We start from the raw sequence: 25100 nt of genomic DNA on the forward strand, positions 1-25100 counted from the left end.
ATCGAAACAGAACATAATGAATCCGAGCTATAGTAGCATGTGGTGTCTTGGCTTGTCTCCAAATTTGACCTCAAAAAGTGTCGTTTTCAGGCGCAGCACAGGTCCCAACTCCAATTCCATCGAAACAGAACATAATGAATCCGAGCTATAGTAGCATAACATACTAAGTTTTTGTTTATTCCTTTACCGGCGTAACATAAGGAGCTGTTCACATCCAACAGCTTGCAAAAAAACCACAAAACAGTAGTTGCCGAACCACAAATCTACGGTCCCATGAGAGAGATCATAGCACAGAAAAACACAGGAGGCGCATGATATTGGATGCTTAATACCAACATGAATTCTTCATTCACACAAATATTGACACGAATTGCAATGGAAAGGCAGAGAGGAACATGTGGAAAGTATACAGAAATATTCGAATCAACGCTTTGCCTCATGAGACGTCAACAGCCTTGCCCAACGTTTTCGTCTCTGAAAACTTTGCCAACAACAAATAGAGTAAAAATTACAGGTAAGAGACCAATCACTGCTTTCGGTGATATAAGCAGAGAAAGCTAACCAAGTGTGCTTGCACTTCAACCCCTAGCATCGGGCAACGCAACTTGGACATATATTCATGCATATCCCTCCATAGTCAAAGCTTTCAAATTTGCAGCAATGGACAGGTACATTTGAGACACGTGAACTTTTATCCTCTCCTTCAGTAAACAAATCTTCAGAGAGGGGGATATTAGAGAATCGATTTCTAGTCTCCAATACAAGCTACCATATTGCTCCCCTGTAAAACTGAATCACATAAGACAGTACAAAGGCTAGATTGGCAACGAGAGACGTATTTCTGCATAACCAAATAGCCAAAAGAATCAAAACTGAGTAAATTCCACTGCTTTGGAATTCAAACCTGCACTTAATTCACAAACCATAAATGTCATTTTAGGACTCTCCATTCACTGGTAACTATGAGTAATCTTTCCGCTCAAGGTAATTTCGTTAGCAGCCAAGGGCCAGACCAATGGTTAATGCAAGGCTTTTCCCAGTATGAGACACAAAAGAATTTGGTTTGTTACTGATAGACAAATCCTCAGGCACTCTATGTTCCATTCAATGCTAACTGGCATAAAGAGGCAGATGAGACATAATCCCAGAATCAGATGTTATTTCACTTGCGTAAGCCAACAACGGCTAATAGAGGGAACAAAACCATCCAATGCACAAACATGGAAGTGCTCATACAAAGCAAGTGTAAAGGATGCAATTACATTACCTCCATAAACATCCCTTGAATCCATACTCTTCCAATTTGTTCGTCGAAACAAACACCAACCAATGTCTTCAAAATTCAAATTCACCCACTAAGATAATCAGAGGGATATGGGCATCCTATTTTGGAAGTTACACATAGCCCAAATGAGGACAGAGGTCATTCGACACAACTCTCATTGCAAGAATTTCTTGTCCTCCAACCTAATAAATCCCATTAGTTACACTTACCTCAACAATTGGCAGAATTCGCAGTTTGTCCTCATTTGGAGCTGTTCTTAAGTAAGGCTAAATAAGGTTCTACATCAGTAAGGAACAGGCGATGCTTGCATGAGTTCTTAACTAACAAATTTTAAAAGGCTAAAAAGGACTTGCAAATTAATTTCTTGAAGATGTCCAATGAGAATGATTTTGACAACCAACATTGCATCCTCACGCTAAAATAACTTTTGGCATTCAGCAAAATGGACTTCGTAGAGTTTTAAAGTATTTGCTTTTGTTAAGCATTGTAACCTGCATTGCATAATACAATGAAGAACAAGCTTTGCAAAATAGACTTTAAATGAAGTGCCAAATTCCTTATATTACCACAGGTTTTTAACCCCCATTTCCAACAATCCCCCAAATTCAAACTTCAAGGTTTAACTTTGGAATGGCCAAACAAAATAATGTTGAACTTTATCATCTGGCATACCAATTTTTGAACTGCCAAATTAGGCAGCAGAATTCATATTCCAAATGGCAACACAGATTTCTCTTTCAAGTTGGCCGGTCGTTGGAGTGATCTAGCACTCCATTGGTTACTTTGTGTTTATCCACTCTAAGCTGATCATGATGGCAGTGTTGGAGCTGCTCCTAAGTCCGAGAAAGTTTTCACAATCTCCAAATTTGAAGAATTCATATGTTGTTTGACACCCTTATTTATGGTAAAGAAACAGGTGATCTAGCACTCCATTGGTTACTTTGTCTTTATCCACTCTAAGCTGATCATGATGGCAGTGTTGGAGCTGCTCCTAAGTCCGAGAAAGATTTCGCAATCTCCAAATTTGAAGATTTCATTTTTTGTTTGACACCCTTATTTATGGTAAAGAAACGATAGTTTGTTTCTCTCCCATTTAAATGTCAGTCTCCATGGGGATTTTTTGACATATAAACTTGGGTGTAAAACTTGGCATAGCAAAAGCAATATACCATGTTGTTATATATATACATGTGTCCCATGTCATAGCATCGATCGAAGAAAAAGGACTATTGGAGATTCCCATTTTAATAGTCATCCCACTTGGAAAGTCAAAGGACAAATATGTTGGTGCTAAGTTTCAGTAAAAGTAGTCGTAATTTTCCAGATGAAGTTCAGATTTTTTTTACAAGTAGTTCAGATTTTGGAGATGCCAAGTATCTAAGTCTTCAATTGCAATATAAGCACCTTTAAATAGAACTTGACATCCCCAAGATGACATCTGTGTTGAAGAAACTCCTATGTTACATTTTGATTTCTAAAACATGATACTTAAACAACAATGATGCCAAATGCCATTCTATCCTTCCTATCTATGAGAGTGGGTTTGCCTCGATATGTCAGATTTGACAAGACGACTGTAGATTCTTTAACATGCTTAAATCTACATTCTATCATAAAGACCAAAGGACACCAAACAATATAATCCATTAGAAGTGATAGGCTTACAGTTTGGAGCCTTTTTCCTTCTAAAGATCGAAAATAGATGAAACAAGCTACTATGACCTGATCTCAATTCCTCAAATTTGAATTTCAAAATTCATAATAGTTTAATGCAAGAGAAAACTATGGCCGTGGGTATGAGATGCACTAAAACGGATTTTGTAAGAGAAAACTATGGCCGTTGATATGAGATGCACTAAAACGGATTTTGTTCACCCACTTGCACAAGAATGAACATAATCAAATGATTAAAATGTCAAGGCAAGCCCTACTATTTTAACCAACCACAAAAGTTAGTTTCATTCAACGACATGTCAAGTGGGTAAACAAAATTAGAGTCGATAAGCATCCAACTTCCAAACAACCATGTCATCATGCACTAAACATGTAAACACATCGAGAAAGTATTTTTTGCTTATATACACAAGCACAATAACAGGGTCGGTCTCATGTTGCTCCAATATGGCTAAGAAACAAAAAAAAAAAATCAGAATCGCAATGCACTCAACAAGCTTGTTTAGAACACTTGAATGAAAACAAATTTCCTCATTCACCTGACAAGTTGATAAAACAAGCGATAGGCTTAGAGTTTGGAGCCATTTTCAGTCTGAGTGATTGAAAATGGATAAAACCAGCAAACGTGATCTAAACTATCTTCAAATTCGAAATTCAAAGTTCATAATACTTTCATGAAAGATAAAACTATGGCTTCATGTGAGATGCACTAAAATTGATTTTGTCCAACCACTTGACAAGAGAATGAACAGAACCAATTGATTAAAATGTTAAGGCAAGTCCTACTAATTTAACCAGCCACAAGAGGGAGTTTCATTCCCCGACATGCCAAGTGAGTGAACAAAATCAGAGTCCATAGTCCATACCCACCCAACATCCAAACAACCATGTCATCATGCACTATACGTGTATGCAGGCACAGTGCATTGCGACAATCTTTTAGGATCAGATTTTTCTGTATGGGTGCAAGCTGGGTTAGAACGACCCACTTGAATGAAAATAAATCTCCTCATCCACCGAAAAGTGGGTAAACATTACCCTCCAATATGATTTATTAAAACAACAGATAAGCTCAATCTAAAATCGTAGATCCCACTGTATTAACCAAACACATTTAAGGATAACGTTCAACGACTTGCCAGACGAGTAAAGAAATAAAACTCAATGTAACTGTTCATTAAGGTTGCCATACACACTAGGCTAAAGAAAAGAGGGGATTTTCTCTCAGACAAATGCCTCATTGTCGTCATGGGTGAACGGAATGGATAAATAGAGATCAGACTCGTCATCATTTTAATCATCACAGAGAAACCCACTCTAATCCAGCAATCAACAGATCAATTGAAATCAGAAACGCTTTTGAAACTGGGTAAAACCCATAAAACTAATCAAAGAGAAAGAGTAGAGGCATGAGAAGTATACCTCAAAGAAATGACTCTTGGACTTGGACCATAGCAACTGTTCTATGGAGCGGCCGCTACTTGCTTTTGCTTTATAGATAGGCGGCAGATAAAAAAGGGATTTTTTTAAGAGTAAAAATAAAATTCAACAGACTTCTCATCTTCACAATGCGAAGTGCCTCAAAACATCGTCGTTTTAAAGAGACGATAGTTCAAAGAGCTCTTGGGTGACTAAACATAAGGATCTCTACCTATATTTTTTATATTTCAACAATTTGAGATGTTTATTATGTATAAATTACTAAAATCATAAATTATATATAAAATCATGTTAATCGAATACAGATTATACCTGATATTGATGCATTTGTGTTTATTTGTGTTTCTTAAAATAGGTCTAGCCACACTGAATGAAAAATATCGAACCCGTCTCCTTCCCTTAACCTGGCGTCTTCAATTCCTAGAGAATTTCTACCTGTATGCTTCAATTTTCAATGATCTGAGACAGTCATTTTGTAGAAATCATTATAGGAGTACACCATGTTAAAATTCATGTCAATTGGATTCAGATTGATACTTGATCTTGATGTATTTCTGTCTATATTTGTTTCTTAAAATAGGTTCAGATACACTGAATGAAAACCATCAAACCCGTTTCCCTGTCATATTCAACGCTGTCGTATGGATATCGCGATCTTCACAACATTAGCGCCATCTTCTTCCACACGAGGAACTGGTAACTCTCTCCTTTCCCAATATTTTAATTACACTAGTTTTCAATTTCGATTACTATGTTCAGTCCTTTGTCCAATTTTTGGATTCGATAGTATTTATCAAGGAACTATTTCCGCTCCAATTACGTACTCAAGAAGAAACGGGTTTCCTCTAATTTTGGTTGCGAATTCTCACCCCAGTCTCCCTTTAATTTCTTAAGATTGTTTTAGATTTTCGCCTTTTCGTTTTCTGTTTCATTGAATGTTAGTGGGTCTTTACGGTTAAAAGATACTACTTACTGCGGTGTTCCTGAAGTTCAATTTTTGTTCTAATATAAAGATAATTATGATAATTATTTGAGTTACAACCAATCAATGACTGGGTTTGATAATTTTCTTTGGTAAGCAATATAAAGATCAATTCTTGTTTCGATATATATTGCAATGGGTTCGCTGATATTGATTTGGTAATTTGTGCTCTTATGCATTGTTCTCCAGCTTGAGACATCCCTTGCTTGGTGGAGTATATAAGAGCATGATTGTTGTGCCAAATCTCAGTTTGGCCTCAATTCAAACATGCACTACCGGAAAAAATTCACAGAGATTGTATAAATCTAGTCCCTTTAGTGTCTCGTTGCAATGTAGTCGAGTCTCAAATTTCAAAGAATGGGAGGCCACTTCGATAAGCTGTAGACAGAAAAGAAGGTTAAAAATTGCCGCGATGCATGATTTTTACCTTTGGTTTATTTGCATCTTGTGATACTTAGTATTGGGTTATTACAGGTGTGACCGCTATGACATGCACAATGTGCTAGTTCCTTAATCTGAAGCATGGTCTTGGCAGAAGTCCATAGTTAAGGAGAGGAAGGCATTAGTCGAAATAAACCAAGACCTTTCTGACTCCGTGATTGTTTTACAACACCACCCGGTTTATACGTTGGGTACTGGTCAGAAGACTACTTGAATTTTGATTTAACGCTCCTTATGATGTTTACTGAACGGAACGCGGTGGTGAAGTTACGTACCATGGGCCTGGTCAGGTAAATTATACCTCCAACTTACAAGCATATGCCGGGAATTTGGTATCAACTGTTTTAACAGTTTATGTTGTTCATCTCTTAAACTCTTCCTGGCATCAGTATGTCTTTCTATAATTCTATGCTATCACACGCTTTCTTTGCATTCCATAATACCAACACAAAGAAGCATGAGCTTATAAATATTGAGGAGAGAAGGGTGTGGAATCTTGAGCACTATGGAATTTACTCATGGAGTGCATTGTCCTAAACCTTCAGTCTAGGGTTTAGATAAAGAGGGTTTGGATGGGTGAAGACATAATCCAATGAAGTTTTCTATTTGATTGAACTAGGTTTTTCGTGAACTTCTACCAAATCGATGTTTGGGTTGGCTTTGTCGAACAAGAGGGCGCCACCTTTTTCTGTTACCATTTGAAATGGAAAAGAAACGAGGGATTACAAGCACATTTCGAAATGTTTACTTAGAGAACGTAGCTTAGGATGCCATGTCATTAGTAGAAGTTTATAATTTGCTCATCGTATCAAGTTGATGTGGTGGTAGCAGGGTAGGGCTCATCAGCACCATGTCATTGCTTGAATAAGCCCCATGGTGGCACAAATGCGACATAGGAAAAGCACTCCAAACATTGTGTAAATCTGCAAAACCTGGGCTCATATTTGGCTTTGTCAATTGTCCCATTCCTCACTTCTTCCTTTTTCTGATAAGTTTCACCAGCAAAAGGGTAAATAAATCTTCTTGCTGATTAGTATCACCCAACACTTCCACAAGGTTACTCAAGAATCCAGCTGTATGAGTAAATAGGGCATATGGATTCAAGAGGGAAAGGGTGTCAAGTAGTTGATAAGTCACTTTCCTTGTTGCAGAGGAAGAGTTTGATGTCTTTTTCTCCTTGTGACTTCTTTTAAGCTCTCATAACTGCAGTAAGGAGATAAAACTGTGATTGGTTAGCTTAATACCCCTTGAGTCATTTAGTAGCACCCATTTACAGGCGTATTTCGTATGCACCTCAAACAATCAAAATGCCTAAAAGGAAAGGAGATGTGGCATACAAGAGGAATTTTGAAAATTGTTGGGTTGGCTAGTTATTTTGACTTGGAAGCTGAAATCAACGAATTTTAGGCGGTTTTAACTGAAAAGAGTGTGCGAACAATGGTGGTCAGAGAGGAGCGGCAGGCTGTAGAGTTGAAAAAATAAATTAGCATTTACGAATAGGTTCCATTATGTCTAAGACTAACCATCCATAAACCTCGAGGCATAGTTCTCTGTGGTTTTAGCAACTGCCGAATAGACAAGATTCACCGCCTTGCGAAAGTAGAAAGGCATCAACAAACTCCAATTCTGTTTTGCCCTCTATACTAAAAACCTAAAAAAAGGATGATCAAAGAAGTGTCCTTCCCACTCACACATACCTGCAGCTGATATGCATGAAAATAAGCCATGACAAAATAACTACAACATCGATATCAGTATCTCAAGGGCCTCACAAAACTATAGGGAGAGGGAGAATATTGTGGTCAATATAGAGATCAAGTCATAAAATGCAAATTTTTTCTTTGGCCTAATTATCGATTTGAAAATTTAGCTTATATGAATCGCTATTGGTTTGATACTAATAATGGCAGTCAGTTCAGTATGGGGGACACTACGTTTTTTTACTTCATGCGTAGGTCAAGAAATTCTATAAAGGAAACCGAATACGATAAATATACTCGAAAATTTCTTAGAGAAAGTTTAAATGATGTACCAACCCCCCAAGAATTTAATGATAAGTACAGGTACAAGATAGGCCGAGAGAACTTGAGAAGGAAAGAGATCCTGCAAGAGTTGTTCTAGCCACCAACTAATTTAAGTCCTATAAGCTAGAATGATTTTCAAATATAGGCGTCAAATCAGAAATATATGCCATGTGACTCATGCCAAATGAGAGAAAAGACAGAGATGTAAATAATCCCATTTTTGGGCTGATTTTCGAAAGGCAATTTCGACGCAACCCTCAGCCAGACTTCTAAGTTCTAACTCAATGCCCTCATTATTGAACCAAGGACCAATGAAGGGTGAAGAGGGCTGAAAAAAAGGGGGGGCGGGGGGGTTGTTGGGGCGGTGGGGGGGATGGAAAGGAGAGGAGAAGATCAACGTGCATCCCCGTATGTATACAGTAATACAAATAAAGATGGAGATGCAGAAAAAGAGTCCTGAAACAAAGACATGTTACCAGCAGGATCTCTAGCATCAGAAGCATCTTCCACGGTGTTAGATTGATCTGAATGTGCAGCTATATAAGCTTCAATGTACGCAGAATTCTCGTTTTGATGCTCTCTGTTCATAAGGTGAGCATTGCAGCCGACTATCTAGTATCTTCTGGTCCAATTCATAATTGCGTTCCGTCTTATTCCACGGTTTCATATCAAGGTCAATAAAAGATGCCTTGTAATTGAAATTTTGGCGGTTGACTTTATAAATACACTTCTGTATGGAAATTCTATATCTTCCTCTTCCCTAGGCCCGAAAACAAATCATCATGCTCAAGTCCTTTTCAGTTGCAGCTATCAAAAAGTCTCTCACAATCTTTAAGCTTTCATCCAAAGGCAATGAATGCGGATTCATATATCTGTCCAACACTTAGTATTCACCCAGATCTCTAAACACCATACAAGGCTGAGAAATAAAGTTGTATTAGGCATGAATTGCCGCTTCTATTCAAAGATATCAACCTTCTGAAGTTTGAGAAGCCGATCAAGTAATCTTGAACTGAAAACAGAGCTTCAGCAATGAGGTGTAGGAAATTCGTTGTGCTTAGGCAATGGGCCATCATATGTATGAATCACAGACCTGAGTACATCTTCAAACACCTCTCCCATCATACAACTGATGCTATCACCCCCACCACCTAAGCCTCTATATACTAGGGAACCATTCAAGAAAACATGGAAGTTGTTTGAGGAGTATCAAAAAGAGCATTGATTGTTTTATGTTCTCTGTCCTTGGATACGAAGAACATGTCAAGCGGATCATATTCATTTATTTCTGTACCTCTCTTTCACGCAATTCCAATGGCTGGTTCATTTTGAAGCGGGTTATTCTCTTTTTAATGGCATTCCCCTTGGATATATATCTAAAAAATGGAAGAAATCCACGTTTTGGCTTTATCTCAACAGATATGCAGACTTCCTGCTTAAGAATACCATGGGAAAAAACTGGATGATCAGATATAAGAAGTGCAACATTACAAACGGTGTTGGTGTTGCAGCATCAACTCCCCATGAAGGGCTTTGACAAAGTATATTCATCTCAACTGACTCCAGAAAATCCCTGGATACATGGACACGTATCCCAGCGGGCCAGCGTCAACATGTCCAGAACCTGATATTGGGGTGATTGCATGCTGCGCATTTAGTTGCTCTGCAATTTCCCTTGTTGGGGCTGAAACAAGGTCTTGAGTTTCTTTCCACTGCCGGCACTTTCTGGGGTTAGAGTTGAATGGACATCCTCAGTTTCAAAAACACATTGTAATCAAGAACAAGATTAACAGCTCCTTCTCTGTAAATCCAATTGCTCTCATCTTTTTGCTCTTAAAATCACCTCCATCCATGCCAAAGCTCAATTTGGTAGTCCAATAAGATGATTGAGTTTTATGATCGTAAAAATGCTCGTTGGGGCCCTAACTCGTAGAAAAGTGTAACCAAGTGATAGAGTGAGGCAGTGAGAAATAGTGTGACCTGTATTCATCACTTCCTTATTTTGACCCTAAGCACACCCTTAATGTCAATAGAGGCGGAATGATTCATTCCACTGAACTTTAGTAGGAGATGAAAACTTAAAACAAAATGTTATTTTGTCATTGCATACTTTCCACAATCAAATTGAAAGCGCAACCATCCGTAATGCTAAGATTGGTTAAATGCTGTCAATCAGTTGGTGAAGCCCTTCTCGCTTTATCTAGTGTTTAACATTTTGCGCTTTGGTTTTGTATTGTAGCTAGTAATGTACCTCTCTGCTACCACAAGATGGATCTTCATTGGTACTTTAGGGCACTTGAAGAGGTGGTCATTCGTGTTCTTTTTTCAACATTTTCTATCAAGGCTTCCCGGATTGAGAGTATGACTGGCGTTTGGGTTGGTGAGTTACAAATCCTTGGTAATTTAGTTCTTGCATTAGTGTTGAAGGTAAAATAACTACGAGATCTTGTTTTATGTTTGCGAGGAGAGAAAGGGAAGAGAAAGGACCTGAAAGTTGGACAGAAGAGTAAGAAACACAATCTCCTTTCTCTTCTTTGGTTGAGACAAGCAGAGAGAAAGGAAAGCATAACTTATTTTTTACGCTTGCTGATGTACTTGTGCCTCAAAAAATCTATACTAGTACTTTATTGATATCTGTCTTGCATACTCCAGCCGAAAGTGGGAACTTACCTTCTCTCGCTAACTTTGGTGTCCCACTCCTTCCATTTTGGAGGGGACGTGTTGTTCAGAAATCTATTCAAAAGTAGGTCTTAAGGGATTCGAGTTTCCCTCTGTTTATCCTCATTTCTCTCCCTTAGGCTTCAAAAAATAGATGATTGCGAAGAATGAGTTCAATTTCATGTTCATTTATCTTACTTGTATTCAGGACTGAGTAGCTCAGGATGCTAATTATGCCCCGAGAAATATCTGAGAATTATAGAAGCGTGTTTCCACTTTCCGTGCTCATAGAATTTAAAGAAAGAGAAGTTTGTGTGTCGAATCTTTTGGCTCCTTTCTTGCATTCATCTCTCTAGTAATCTGGTCAGACATAGCAATAAATGGGTGTTTGTTAAGAAACATAGCAATGATTTTGGTTATTGGTATAGATCTTACCTCTTTCTGGAGGGGAAAAGTTGGTCAGTCGTTTCTACAATCCTCTCATCATGAATAACATCTCTACTGTAGTAATTTCAAAATTTGGTAGTTTTTTCTAGGCAATATGGACTCTTTGGGCATCTAGTACGGACTCGCGTCACACAAAATCATGTATATAATAGGTGATTAGTGATTGTTCTGGATAGTCATAGTACAAGTTAAGATTGTTGTTAAAAAATGTATGGAGAAGTCCATTATCCTGTGAAATGTTCAAGGATGACTGTTTTCATAGAGTTACCTGTTTTTGTTGAAGTATTTTGAGGAAGATCAGCTACATGGCATTCTGATTAGAAAAAAGCTACATCACAATTTATGCATTTCTTTTAGTGCTCTTCATACAGTAGTACTATGCCTTCCATTTCGGTTTCTTGAAAATAAAGCAAGCTTTAGGAGCCTAATTAGTTGGATTCTTTTAGGAGATCAGAAATTAGCAGCTATTGGGATATGAGTATCGCAATGGATAGCATATCACGGCTTAGCACTGAACGTCAACACTGATCTAGCACCCTTTCAAATGATAGTTCCATGTGGGATACGCGATAGTCACGTTGGAAGCATAAGGGGATTGCTAGGAGACCATTTGTTGTCCAAACAATCTGGAACGCATTATATTGATGATAGCGAATTGCTTGATGTCACTCACAAGTCCTTGGTCAAGGAGTTTTCTGAAGTATTTCAAGTTCAACTCCAATACAATGCAATCTCCAACTTGGAGTTATCAGAGGGGGAACCATCAACTTTAGTAACTGGAAAATGAATTTAGCTTGGGGCTAATCACAGCACACTGTTGAACTTTTGCGGGTTCTTTTACGTATTGCATGGCGAGGCCGTGAGAACAAGAAATAGGTGATGCATCATCCTTGGTGCTACGTACATTTACCTTGACCTGACAGATTCATCCAATTGAATTCACAAGCGAAGGAGGACCGCAAGCTCGACAAGAAACTTCTTGGGGTTAGCAGTGAAAGAAAGAGCTCGGGTTACATTTCTTCACATATATATCATAGCTGAGTCTAGGAAAAGAGGGATCAGCCTCTACGCTTTCGCTTTCTGCTCTTGTTTTCGCGCTCCGAGCTCCGGTTACGAGGCCAGATCTACTACGATCGAGAAATCCTCAGCAACTGCACCCCTGTCCACCCAGTCAAAGTGCAAAAAACACAGTTCAAGCAAATTGGTAAGTACAAGCAAAGCGGAAGTCAATCAAGCAATAGCAAGGCTACGTGGTCTTCTCTTCCCACAGCTGATTCTATACCAGTCTTCTATCCAACAGTGCTTACTCTTGAACCGGTTACTCTCGTTGCGGTTGGCGGCCCTTTCGGGGGTTCCTTAGGGACCGATTCACTCTGCGTAGATTGACTGAAAGCAGAAAACCTTCCACTGGCAGGCAGTAACAATGCCGCTGAATATGAGGCTTGCATAGCCGGACTACGAGCCGCACTACAGAGTACTTATTTGGTCTGGTGGGAGGACCGGGGTCTGACTTTAGATCTTTTTTCCGGCGAGCAGTCTTCCCCTCTCGCATAGCCTCATCGAGATGGTTAGAGGACACCTCTAATCGTCCACCTCTAATGTGACACATTCTGTCCCTGTTTTATGATCAACGGGATCAGTCGGCTAGAGCGCGGGGCTATTCTTCTCCCGGGATGACAAATCATAAATTATTTTATGCAATACATAACAAACAGCCCAGGAAGCTTGTATATCTCTTTATAGCGTACTACGAGGTGTTCCGGTTTTGTAAAAAAGTATTTTTTGAAAAGAAAAGGTAATTTCAAACTCAAATATAATGAAAATAAAAAATATTTTTTCAATTATTTTTGCACCGTTTAAAAGATTTTAATGATATCTATCAAACAAGATCGATATTGATAGAAAAATTATTTGCGTAAATATATAATTTTTGAGCTTGAAATTAATTTTTTTTTTCAAAAGTGAAACACTCCTTACATCTTTTACATTTTACTTAGTCTGACTGTTTATTGATGTCATATTCTGACACTCTCCGTTTGACCATAAAAAAAAGATGTCATATTCTGCCGAATCTTTTCACTATATAATATTACCTCTATCCCATTTCGTTTTTGTCCATCTTTTTTATTTATGCCATTCTTTAAACGCCAGCATTTGGAAAACGAGGGAACATTTGGGAAATGAGTGAATGAAAGTTGGAAACGAGTCAAATGTTGTGAACTGTCGTGTAGGAAAAGGCATACACTTGTAATTGGTTTTTAAATGACCATTGAAAGGTAGTCATTTGAAGTCTTCACAATATTGGTGGAAAAAGGAAGAAGAAAAGGTCTTCACAATAGACTGATAGGGTTAAAAATGGGAACTTGAGTATTAGTGGAAAGTGCAATTGCCTATAAGTGAGTTGGTAGTCGAAATTATCTTTTCGACTTTCATAAAAAAAAAGAGTATTAGTGGGAAGAGAGGTTTTTTTTTTTTTGGGTCAAACGGAAATTCGAAAGAGAGGTATTTTTGACGACCTTTATAATGGGAATGCCTCTCCTTTCTCTACTTTAGATTCTCTTTACTGTTATTTAATGTACTCCTCCGTTTCAATTCTTTTGTCTTTTTTGGAAGTCTATGTCACTTTTCAATTGATTATATCTTGCAATCTATAATATTTTAGGTAATTTTAAAAACGTCGTTTAAAAGAGTTCATTGAGATTTATCAAACAAGATCCATATTGCATATAATCGGTATCACCAATTAAAAGTTATAATTAGTTTTTTAGCCGGTTAGGATAGGACGAGAGACAAATTGGGACGGAGGAAGTACTAATTTACAATTGGTCCCGCTAATAGTTGTCCCGGGGGCAATAGTTTTGGTGTTTTGCTTGCTCGACCAAAATGCGTCGTAATAAAGAGCGCCCCAAGCGTAGGGCTAGGTCAGTTATAGCATAATAAACTCGGAAGTCCGAGGTCGAATCCACAGGGAGTCAATAGAGCTAGGCCGGAAGGTTTGATTTACGAAGGGTTTTTAGCGTTAGGACCGCCAACCTTTAGATTTGGCGTTGAGACGGCCAACTTTTGAGTGGTGGAATTCTCTCTACCTCCTAACGTAATTGAAAACGAAGATTGACTAGAAATTAAAAGCGGCAAGGTCTAGGGGTTCATTCCGCCCATACCTTAGGCCGTTCAATGCTTCTCTTCGATAACTCAAATGAGAGTCATTGTCATTTGATCCCACTCGGAAGATTTAACCATGAAAATCAAGTTTAACTCATACAACGGGGTTTGAAAATGGATGAAAACTCGTTTAGGCATTTTATCGAACACAAAGAGAGCCATGGTTCTAAGTATTGGGTGTGCCAAAAGGCTTGTTTACACCCAATCAAAGAAGTTAACATCTCTAGGTTTAGACCAAAGATTAGAGCTTAACAAGTTCTTTGAGGCATTTTGCAAACACTTAGAGTGACATAGCTCCAAGCATTATATGTGGCAAGAGATCAAGTCCTTGCCTACACATAATCAAAGAGGTTAACAACCCTAGGTTTTGTTACATAAAAATAAACTTAATCCATTCACAAACCACATTAAGCACAAAAAATGAAAGAAGCCATTAAACTACCTAAATCATGGGGTAGAAAATTACCCCATGACCAAGCCTTGAACACTACTCACCCATAGTGGGTGTAAACATGAAGGGAAATGAGGAGAGATACGAAAACATTCACAAAAACGAAAATAAAAACTAGATTAAGAAAGATCTTGAGTTAACTTACAACTTTAATGAAAAACACAAGCCTCCAAACCCTAGAAATCAACATTCTTTAAAGAGAGAGTGAGAGCTAAGGAGAGGAGGGAGGTAGAGAGAGAAGTGAAATTGAAAGATAACCTACTAAAATGAGGTTAGAAAGTACTTATAGGCCCTCAAAGTCGGGTTACAAAGGTCCAAAATACTCCCAAGTCAAAGTGCAGTCGGGTACAAAAACGCAGATTTTTCCCAGGTTGTACCGGTACCACGAAACCCCGGTACTAGTACAGGTCTTGTTTCTCAGCATTTTGGACCAAATCTATCCGAGGTGTACAGGTACCACAGCTTCGCAGTACCGGTACATCGCTGGCAGAAAACTTCCGAATTGTTTTCTTCTTCTAACGACCCCTTTGAAATCCCGAACACTCTTCAACACTTCTTTAAAAGCTCCTTGGGACTTGGTGGCGGGGTGCCACATGGTCTTGGTTCTTTGGATGATCCCGAATTGTTTTCCTTGGCGTTCAAAATGCCTTGTTTTTCACTTTTAACTTGTAAGAGCCAAAAATATCAACTCCGCGCAATATCATCTAATTAAAGTAAGTTATGCACGAAAGACAGACAAAATTGGTATCGATAAGCCCATTTATATACACTATCGAGGGCTTATCATGTTTACCAATATTTTATCTCATTTAATATGCTTTTCCTTGTGCCCAGGGCAACTTTAACAATGCAATTAATTGATGACTAGCTTTTTCAACATTTTTTATTTTGATCTCAAATCCCAGACAGTTAATATTACCTTTTCAAATTGAACTTGGTACTCCTCTCCTTTTCGGGGACTTTTTGACATGGTTATTTTTTCTTAAATTTTACTAGATTTGAGTGAAATATCAAACATCATATGTTTCGTCCCAATGAGAGGAATTAAAAAAATGTAAAAATTTAGACTAAAGTTAAAAATAATTCATATAAGAAGACAAAAAGACCAAAAAAACATAGTACACTTTCAGTTTGTGTGAGGCTCACAGGTCACATGTCTTGTGAAGGAACATGTGTATGTGTTTGTGTGTGGTTATAGAATTGTTTTTGGACAACTTTGCTGTCATTTTTTGATTTTTTTGGTCGTCTTATATGAGCTTTTTTCAACTTTGGTCTATATTTTTATACCTCACCTATTTCTCTCATCGAGACGAAAACTATTATGCAAAAACTTGACCCAAATATAGTAAAAATTAAGGGAAAAAAAAAGATGGTGTCAAAAGTTCGAGGAAAGTTTGGCTAAAGGGCCCTTTGACGATTTAGGATGAGTTGCGTACATTGAAACTGAGGATAGTGTTGTGCACACTTGCTCAGTAAAGTGTCATCAAAGTAGGTAATAAAAAACCAATTTGTATCAGCATCTACCCATACCCAATAATATTAATGGTAATACTACTTTTGTTTGGTTTTCCTAATGGAAGAAGAGATTGTACTGCATTAAATACTTGAGTTGTCTTTGGTTCATAAGTATGCACAACAACGTTAAATGGAAGAAGATCTTCAAAATCCATGGCTGATCTTGTGCCCGAATCAGGCCAATATGCACATTCAATACATAGGGATATCAATAGATTAGGGATAATCCAAGGACTTCAACGTAGTTTGGTGGACGCATTTATTTCTTGTAGTTGGCTTATTAATTTGTGTTGTTGGTGGATAAGTATTATTTTCGTTGAAACGTTATATTTTTCCAAATTCGTCTCGACAAGACAAACAATACTCCATTCAGACCATTGTGTAAAAATTTGGATTGAATTTGAACAAAGTTCAAAAAAGATGAAAAGAAGTAAAAATAAAAAATACTAGTATCTCTTTTGACTTATTTTAGTCTTCACTGAAATTTAAATTAAACTTTTGATTATTTACCTTTTCCATCCAAAACTCATTAAACTTTTAAAAATAGAAAAATACAATCAAAATTAAATCAAACTATTGCAAACCTGGCCTTGCACATGAATGCCTCTATTTTACCAAAAACCAAAAGTTGATAAATCAAACATTTGGACAATGCAAAATGGACATTCATGATTCATGCTATTGTAACCATGTGCTATCTCGATCATCGACATAAAAAGTAAATAAACGTCTCCCACATTGTATAGGTCCGCACTAATTAAGTTCTACTTCGGTGATCAGAGTCGTTCCTTTTGTAAGGCTTGTTAAAATCTAACTATTTTTCTAGAAAATCAACTTAATCAACCGGTAATACTTGTTTTACCTTCAACAACTTTTGGTGTAGAACTTGATCGAGAGTTGAATGATTTAATCAAGCAGTAATTTACACATTCGATCGAGATGATTTTCTTTAAGGAATGGTTTCGTACGTAGCTGATTGATTAGGTGGGTGAATAAAATACTCCCACCTCCCCTTTTTAAAAATAGTGTAGCCAAAGCATTTGGGTTAAAAAAATATATGCTAATTTTGTAAAAAAAATAAATTAAAAAGCAGAGGCATGGATAGCAGGCACGTGAAGCAGATGTTTGGACCGTGGCTCGTAATGGGGAACCGTAGGCGCACCCATGAAAACAACGTTGGGCGTGGACGGAAGCCAAACTCGGTAACACGGTACTTTGACTTTCCCCATCACTTTCCTCTGCTTTTGACTTTTAAAATGCATGAATTTTTGATCCAACTGCTCAAAAACGTGGACTCAGGATCCTCTGTCCCAAATCCGAGATGCTTTTGGGGGAGCTTGGTGTTGCTTATAGGGACAATATATATGAAAAATTAAGGTGTTTGGATCGAGCACCTACGCACATCGGATATCATTAATTCTCGTGAGGCCCACTCTTTTTTTCTTTTTTTAAATTTTTGAATGACTCGGATCAGCCGTCCGGTGGTCGAAGTGGACCCGCACGACCGTCGGTGGCTCTTGTCAGTGTGCCTCGTTGGTTTCCGTAGCACTCTCCTATTAAAGTCTCATAAATCTTATCTGATTTTTTAGAAGTTAGCTCGACAAACAAATCTTATAAATTTCTTGTATGTAGTCATAAGTTAATGTAGCCAATTCCAATATGGACTTTCGGAAATGGTTTATCTGCAGTTCAAGTTTGAATTGCACTCATGTAATCTAAGTGATTGTAACTGTCGGTTAGCATTTTTAATGATCTATATTTGTTTCGATATTTTACCAATAAAAATATACTTTTGCCGGTAAAAGTATTCAACAGAACAATTAATTGGTACAAGTTTCTTTGCAGTGATCTTTTAGCGGATTTTTTTTCAACTAAAAGGGGTGGAGGAGGAGGAGGAGGAGGCGGCGGCGGCTATCAAGGTAGTTACCTCCTCAATGTGACTACAAATAGACTTTCGGCAGATCTCGGAAAGAAGTCAGTTGAACAATCATCAACGAATATCCTATCATCCCATCAAGACACCGGCACGATTAAATATCTCTCACACCATGGCCCTGTTCTTCTTAGTTTTTTTTTTTTTTTTGGGTACTTTTTTTTGTCTTATCCTTATTCGAATTTTTTTTTTCCGCATTTGTTAGTTTTGCGCCTAGCGTTTGTGAATTATTGATTCGTCTCGAAGAAAAATCGAAAAATCGAAAAAGTTTTTACCCAAATATTTTTGAAAATATCCAATATGAAGCCCCAAAAGCCGATTTTTTGAATTTTATCTTGGATATTTTCAAAAATAATTGGGTAGAAGTAAATTTTTTTACTTTTTTTTATTCATCTTGTTGAGTCGAATAAATAATTCATAATAAACGCGAAAAACCCCCGAATAAAGACAAAATAAGAGAAACAACTTCCCCCCAAAATAAAAAAACCTTCGGAGAACAAGGCCTACATTTGATTCAGGACTAGTACCGCAAGCAAATTTGATCCTGCAACAATGTGAGAATAATTGGAGGACTCAAAACTCTTAAGATCTTTTAATAAATTCTCTATATTTATCTTTTTTCTCTCATTACTTTTAGAGAATTGACTTCTACATTTCATTTTTTACCACATACACTCTTTTTTTTGTTTTTATTCATGTGAATTTATCTTTTTACCCTTTCATAAGTTCATTTTTTTACACATTAAGAGACAATAGAGTAAATTCACACCAAATAAAGACAAAAAAAAGAGTGTGTGTTATAAAAAGGGATGTGTAGAAGTCAATTTCCTACTTTTAAAAATCTCTCTCAAAATTCAAACCGAACAAGGTCAAGTACCAAAAATACAAACAAACAAAAAAGAACGACTCCTTTCCATCTGTTTTTTTGCTAGTACTTGAGTGGCATCAATGCTGTGAGTAGGATTTTTTTCAGACACCTGCGACAGTGTAGATTAGATCTCTTATCCCCGACACACACCGGTCAACTCTTCTCTACTGAACGGAGCGTGTGCTTTAACCCTCCTCCGTCCAAGCCCAAAATTTTAGTCGGCTCCGACCAACCAACACCTATCTCTCAAAATAGAACATGAGTAACATATGGTGCAGCAAAAAGCAAGCCAAAAGGAAAGTTGAATTTGCACTCACCACAAAATCACAATACTACAAAAATTTTAAAAAAACTAGTCTAAATGCACTCATTTCACGACTCACCTCACGAAACCACCTATGACTGTACAAATCACCACTCCCACTCGTCCACATTCGATACGTATACATAAAACGGCTCCGATCGCGCACTACACCCCTCGCTACTGCGGGTTCCCGTGTCCTATATAAATATACATACACCTCCTGACCACTTGAACAAGAAAAGGAATACAACACCAGCTACTACATCTTCTTCATGTACTATTAACATCAGCCTACTCATTTTCATTCTCTGCCTTTCTCAATCAACCAATCAGAAACAAAATACTAGTACTAGTATAATACCGGTCGAAAGCCTTCATTGCAGAGTCCTCTGAAAAAAAAAATGGCATCCGCTTCTCTAGCTTTCCCTTCTCTCCACCTCCAATTCCCTTCACAAAGATCACCAAACTTAACATCACGCCACCCCACCCACCGCCTCATCATCCGTGCTTCCGTCTCATCGGAAAAACCATCTGCCCTGCCGCCGCTGTCTACGGCGGCGAAGGCTGAAAAACCCACAAGCCTCCCGATCCGAAAAATCCCGGGTAACTACGGGCTCCCCTTGATCGGCCCCCTCAGAGACCGGCTCGACTACTTCTACAACCAGGGCCGCGACGACTACTTCAAGTCCCGCATCCAGAAGTACCAGTCCACCGTGTTCCGGGCCAACATGCCGCCGGGCCCCTTCATCTCCGCCAACCCGAACGTCGTCGTCCTCCTCGACGGCAAGAGCTTCCCCGTCCTCTTCGACGTCACCAAGGTCGAGAAGAAGGACCTCTTCACTGGCACCTACATGCCCTCCGTCGACCTCACCGGCGGCTACCGCGTCCTCTCCTACCTCGACCCCTCCGAGCCCTCCCACGGCAAGCTCAAGCGCCTCATGTTCTTCCTCCTCAAGTCCAGCCGCGACCGCGTCATACCCGAGTTCCACGACGCCTACACCGCGCTCTTCGAGACCCTCGAATCCGATCTGGCTGAGAAGGGCAAGTCCAGCTTCGGCGACGCCAACGACCAGGCCGCGTTCAATTTCCTCGCCGGATCCTTATACGGGACTAACCCCGCCGACACCCCGTTGAAAACGGACGGTCCTAAACTGGTTACCAAGTGGGTTTTGTTCCAGATAGGCCCGGTACTGACCCTCGGCTTACCGAAACTAATCGAAGAACTCACCGTCCACAGCTTCCGCCTCCCTCCCTTCCTCGTCAAAAACGACTACAAACGACTCTACGATTTCTTCTACAACGCGTCAACGCCAATCCTCGACGAAGCCGAACGGATCGGGGTTTCGCGCGACGAGGCCTGTCACAATTTGTTATTCGCAACGTGTTTTAATTCCTTCGGAGGTATGAAGTTATTCTTCCCCAACATGATGAAGTGGATCGGGAGGGCCGGGGTGAAGCTGCACACGGAGTTGGCGCAGGAGATCAGGTCGGTCGTGCGGTCCAACGGCGGGGAGGTGACGATGGGGTCGATGGAGAAGATGGAGCTGATGAAATCGGTGGTGTACGAGTCGCTGCGGATTGAGCCCCCCGTGCCGCTGCAGTTCGGGCGGGCGAAGCGGGACATGGTGATCGAGAGCCACGACGCGGCGTTCGAGGTGAGGGAAGGGGAGATGCTGTTCGGGTTCCAGCCGTTCGCGACCAAGGACCCGAAGATCTTCGAGAGGTCCGAGGAGTTCGTGCCGGGCCGGTTCGTCGGGGAGGAGGGGGAGAGGCTGCTGAGGCACGTGCTGTGGAGCAACGGGCCGGAGACGGAGAGCCCGACGACGGGGAACAAGCAGTGCGCCGGGAAGGATTTCGTGGTGCTGATGTCGAGGCTGCTCGTGGTGGAGTTCTTCCTGAGGTATGATTCGTTCGAGATTGAGGTTGGGAAGTCGCCGTTGGGGGCAAAAGTCACCGTCACGTCGTTGAAGAGAGCTTCTTTCTGAGAGTCGGTGGCTGTTTTTTTGTTTAAAATTTTTTTATTTTATTTTTTTGCTTTTTTTCGCTTTTGGGTTTTGTAGTAACGGCGGTGCAGGGAAAGTTACTTGCACCGGGAGCATCGCTGCGTGTTGCTCTCTGGGCCTGACGCTCCCAGTGCTCTCCGGGCCTGTTTTTTACTGCACATTTATGGCAATAGTCCAGGAGCACCAGATGATCACTTGCGGTGAACGGTGTTGCTGTCGTGTGATCTAGGTTTTGGAGTAATGTGAAGGGTTAGTTTGGTAAAAATGAAGTTAGAGTGGGTTGGATCAGGTGTGGGATATGAGAAATGTAGTTTTGGGGGTGGTGGACCTGGTGGTGGTGGTGGTCCCAAATTGGAAAATTCTAACAAAGGTAATAAAAAAGTTTTTTTTTTCTAGTATCTAACAGTAAAGCATTTCATTTTCAATCACCCGAAAAGCAAAAGACACGAGTTATTACGAAAAACACACCGATTTAACAGGCTTAAAGACACGCTGCCGAAGCAAACCACCACAAAGTAATGAAATGAAAAAGGTTAATGATTGGGATTTGAATCTTTCGCGTACCAGAGAATGCTATGGTCCCCATAGAATAGTTCTTGAAAGCTTTTTCGAATTTAGCAGGGAAGTGTGATCCACTTGTGTACCCGGTATATTTTTAGTAGTCAGATCACATGTTAAATACTAGAATTCGCCTTTCAATGGTCATTTTTAAAAGCAATGACCAGTCCAAGCCTTTTCCAACACATGCCCGCCCGTTCACAAGATTTGACCCGATTCCAACTTCATTTCCCAAATGTTCACTCCTCCCAAGGCTGGTCCCTCTTTTAGTAGACTCATCTATGAATATATACATGGAGAAATGAAAGCAAAGCTCTTTCTTTCACGGCTAACCCAAGAAGTTTCTTAACGTTGATACTTTGTGTTTCGTCGAGCCCTGAGCTTGCGGTCCTCCTTTGATTGTGGATTCAATCGGATGAATGTGTCAAGTCAAGTCAGCGTACATAGCACCAAGGATGATGCATCGCCTATTTCTTGTTATCGCCATAGCAACACTTTTAAGAACCCGCAAAAATTTCAACAGTGTCCTACAACCAATTTGTTTCTCTGCCTGAAATGATCCGGATAAGCTGTGATTGGCCCCAAGCTAAATTCATTTTCCAGTTACCAAAGTTGATGGCTCCCCCTCTGGTAACTCCAAGTTGGGGATTGCATTGTATTGGAGTTCAACTTGAAATACTTCAGAAAACTCCTTGACCAAGGATTTGTGAGTGATATCAAGCAATTTGCTATCATCATTACGATGCATTCCAGATTGTTTGGACAACAAATGTTCTCGAAGCAATCCCTTTATGCTTCCAACGCGACGATCACATATCCCACATGGAACTATCCTTTGAAAGGGAGCTAGATCAATGTTGACGTTCAGTGCTAAGCCATGATATGCTATCCATTGCGATACTCGTATCCCAATAGCTGCTAATTTTCTGATCTCCTGAAAGAATCCAACTAATTAGACTCCTAAAGCTTACTTTATTTTTCGAGAAACCAAAAAAGAAGGCATATACTACTACTGTATGGAGCACTATTGGTAAAAGTGTGATAAAATGCAATTATTAGTCAGAAAAAATGCATAGATCGAGATGAAGGATGCCATGTAGCTGATCTTCCTCAAAACACAACAGTCATCTTCTAAGATTTCGCAGGATAATGGACTTCTCTATGCATTTTGAACAAGGATCTTAACTTGTACTACAGACTATATCCAAAAGAATCACCAATTTTCACCTATTATCTGCAGTATGTTGTGTGACATGAGTCCGTATTATATGCACAAAGACTCTATATTGGCTAGACAAACTACAAAATTTTGATATTATTAACGTAGAGATGTTATTCATGATCACAGGATTGTAGAAACAACTGATGAACTTTTTCCCTCAAGAAAGAGGTAAGATCTATACAAATAACCAAATAATTGCTATGCTGCTTAAAAATAACCCAATTGTTGCTATGTCTGACCAGATTAGAAGAGCAGAAAGGAGCCAAAAGATTCTACGCATAAGCTTCTCTTTCTTTAAATTTTATGTTATTCTCAGATATTTCTCGGGGCATAATTGGCGCCCTGACCTATTCCGTCCTGAATACATGCAAGACAAATGAACATGAAATTGAACTCTCTTCTTCACAATTATCTATTTTTTGAAGCTTGAGGGAGAGAAATGAGGATTAATGGAGGGAAGCTCGAATCCCATAAGACCTACTTTTGAATAGATTTTTGAACCCCATCGCCTCTTGGATACCAAAGTTAGCGAGTGGTAAGTTTCCACTTTTGGCTGGAGTATGCAAGACGGATATCAATGTATAGTACTATTTTTGAGGCACAAGTACATCAACAAGCGTAAAAGATAATCTATGCTTTCCTTTCTCTTCACTTGTCTCAACCAAAGAAGAGAAAGGAGATTGTGTTTCTTACACTTCTCTCCAACTTTCACGCCCTTTCTCTCCTAGCAAACATAAAACAAGATATCCTAATTATTTCACCTTTAAAACTAAAGCAAGAACTAAATTACCAAGGATTTGTAACTCACCTACCCAAACACCAGTCATACCCTCGATCCGGGAAGCCTTGATAGAAAATGTTGAAAAAAGAACACGAATGACCACCTCTTCAAGTGCCCTAAAGTACCAATGAAGATCCATCTTGTGGTAGCGGAGATTGAGAATGGGGTACATTACTAGCTACGCTACAAAACGAATGTGCAAAATGTTAAGCACTAGATAGTAGATACAGCAAGAAGGGCTTCACTAACTAATTGACAGTATTTAACCAATCTTAGCATTATGCATGGTAGCGTTTCCAATTTGATCGTGGAAAGTATATGATGACAAAATAGCATTTTGTTTGAAGTTTTCATCTCCTACTAAAGTTGAGCGGCATGATATTGTTCCGCCCATTGACATTAAGGGTGTGTTTAGGGTCGAATAAGGATTTTCTACAAGTTAGGGCTCCAACGAGCAGTTTTACAATCACAAAATCACCTTATTGGACTACCAAATTGAGCTTTGGAATAGATGGAGGTGGTTTTGGAGCAACAAGATGAGAGCAATTGGATTTACTGAGGAGAAGGAGCTGTTAATCTTGTCCTTGCTTACCTCATGTTTCTGAAACTGGGGATGGCCATTCATCTCTAACCTCGGACGACTGCCGTCTGTGGAAAGAAACTCAAGACCTTGTTTCAGCCCCAAAAAGGGAAATTGCAGAGCAACTAAATGTGCAGCATGCAATCTCCCCAATATTAGGATCTGGACATGTTGCTGTTCAAAAAAAAGGATCTGGACATGTTGATGCGGGGACATGTGTCCATGTATCCAGGGATTTTCTGAAGTCAGTTGAAAAGAATGGCCTTTGTGAACATGGCGAGTTGATGCTGCCAACGCCAACACCATTAGTAATGTTGCACTTCTTATATCTGATCATTCAGTTTTTCCCCGTGGTATCGTTAAGGAGGAAGTCTGCCTATGTCTTGAGATAAAGCCAAATGTGGCTTTCTTCCATTTTCGAGACTATATCTGAGGGAAGTGCCATTAACAAAAGAACAAGCCACTTCAAAATGCACCACCCATTGAAATTGCGTGAGAGAGAGGTCCATAAATAAATGATTTTGATCCACTTGACATGCTCTCTGGATCCAAGGACAGAGTACATAAAGCAATCAAGGCTCTCTTTGTTACTCCTCAAACAACTTCCGTGTTTTCTTGAATGGTTCCCGAATATATGGAGGCTTTTTTTCAGCCCTCTTCAGTCTTCACCCTTCATTGGTCCTTGCTTCAATAGTGAGGGCAAGGAGTTAGAAGTCTGGCTGAGGGTTGTGCCGAAATTGTCTTTGGAAAATCAGTCGCAATATTCGATTAT

The 25100-nt window shown here is 39.4% G+C and overlaps 2 protein-coding genes, 2 long non-coding RNA genes, 1 other non-coding gene and 1 pseudogene across 7 annotated transcripts; 3 read left to right on the plus strand and 3 right to left on the minus strand.

Moving 5' to 3' along the window:
- Positions 1-286: 286 nt before the first annotated feature.
- LOC131331103 (uncharacterized) lies at positions 287-4462 on the minus strand. 3 transcript variants are annotated; one of them, XR_009201316.1, is made up of 3 exons: positions 1495-2193; positions 1268-1383; positions 287-781 (listed from the first exon to the last, which is right to left on the minus strand). It is a non-coding gene; the product is annotated as an uncharacterized LOC131331103 (long non-coding RNA). The 3 variants fall into 3 exon arrangements; XR_009201314.1 differs by lacking the exons at positions 1268-1383; positions 1495-2193 and adding an exon at positions 4382-4462; XR_009201315.1 differs by having other exon boundaries at positions 1268-2193.
- Positions 4179-4268, minus strand: LOC131331676 (small nucleolar RNA SNOR75). The gene has a single exon (XR_009201478.1). It is a non-coding gene; the product is annotated as a small nucleolar RNA SNOR75 (small nucleolar RNA).
- A 275-nt stretch (positions 4463-4737) lies between the features above and the next one.
- On the plus strand, positions 4738-9751 carry LOC131331105 (uncharacterized). The gene is made up of 3 exons (XR_009201317.1): positions 4738-5777; positions 5856-6112; positions 9266-9751. It is a non-coding gene; the product is annotated as an uncharacterized LOC131331105 (long non-coding RNA).
- Positions 9752-9991: 240 nt separating this feature from the next.
- Positions 9992-13054, plus strand: LOC131328290 (octanoyltransferase LIP2p, chloroplastic-like; annotated as a pseudogene).
- Positions 13055-19352: 6298 nt separating this feature from the next.
- Positions 19353-21585, plus strand: LOC131331106 (allene oxide synthase 1, chloroplastic). The gene has a single exon (XM_058364945.1). It carries the CDS (start codon positions 19586-19588, stop codon positions 21167-21169), a length of 1584 nt encoding a protein of 527 aa, XP_058220928.1. The 5' UTR covers positions 19353-19585; the 3' UTR covers positions 21170-21585.
- A 107-nt stretch (positions 21586-21692) lies between these two features.
- On the minus strand, positions 21693-24634 carry LOC131328291 (octanoyltransferase LIP2p, chloroplastic-like). Its single transcript, XM_058361252.1, has 3 exons — positions 24305-24634; positions 23772-23926; positions 21693-22671 (listed from the first exon to the last, which is right to left on the minus strand). The coding sequence occupies exons 1-3, from the start codon at positions 24632-24634 to the stop codon at positions 22338-22340; spliced, it is 819 nt and encodes a 272-aa protein (XP_058217235.1). The 3' UTR covers positions 21693-22337.
- Positions 24635-25100: the final 466 nt, after the last annotated feature.

This window comes from Rhododendron vialii, chromosome 6a (assembly GCF_030253575.1).
Source record: "Rhododendron vialii isolate Sample 1 chromosome 6a, ASM3025357v1".
Lineage (NCBI taxonomy): Eukaryota > Viridiplantae > Streptophyta > Magnoliopsida > Ericales > Ericaceae > Rhododendron > Rhododendron vialii.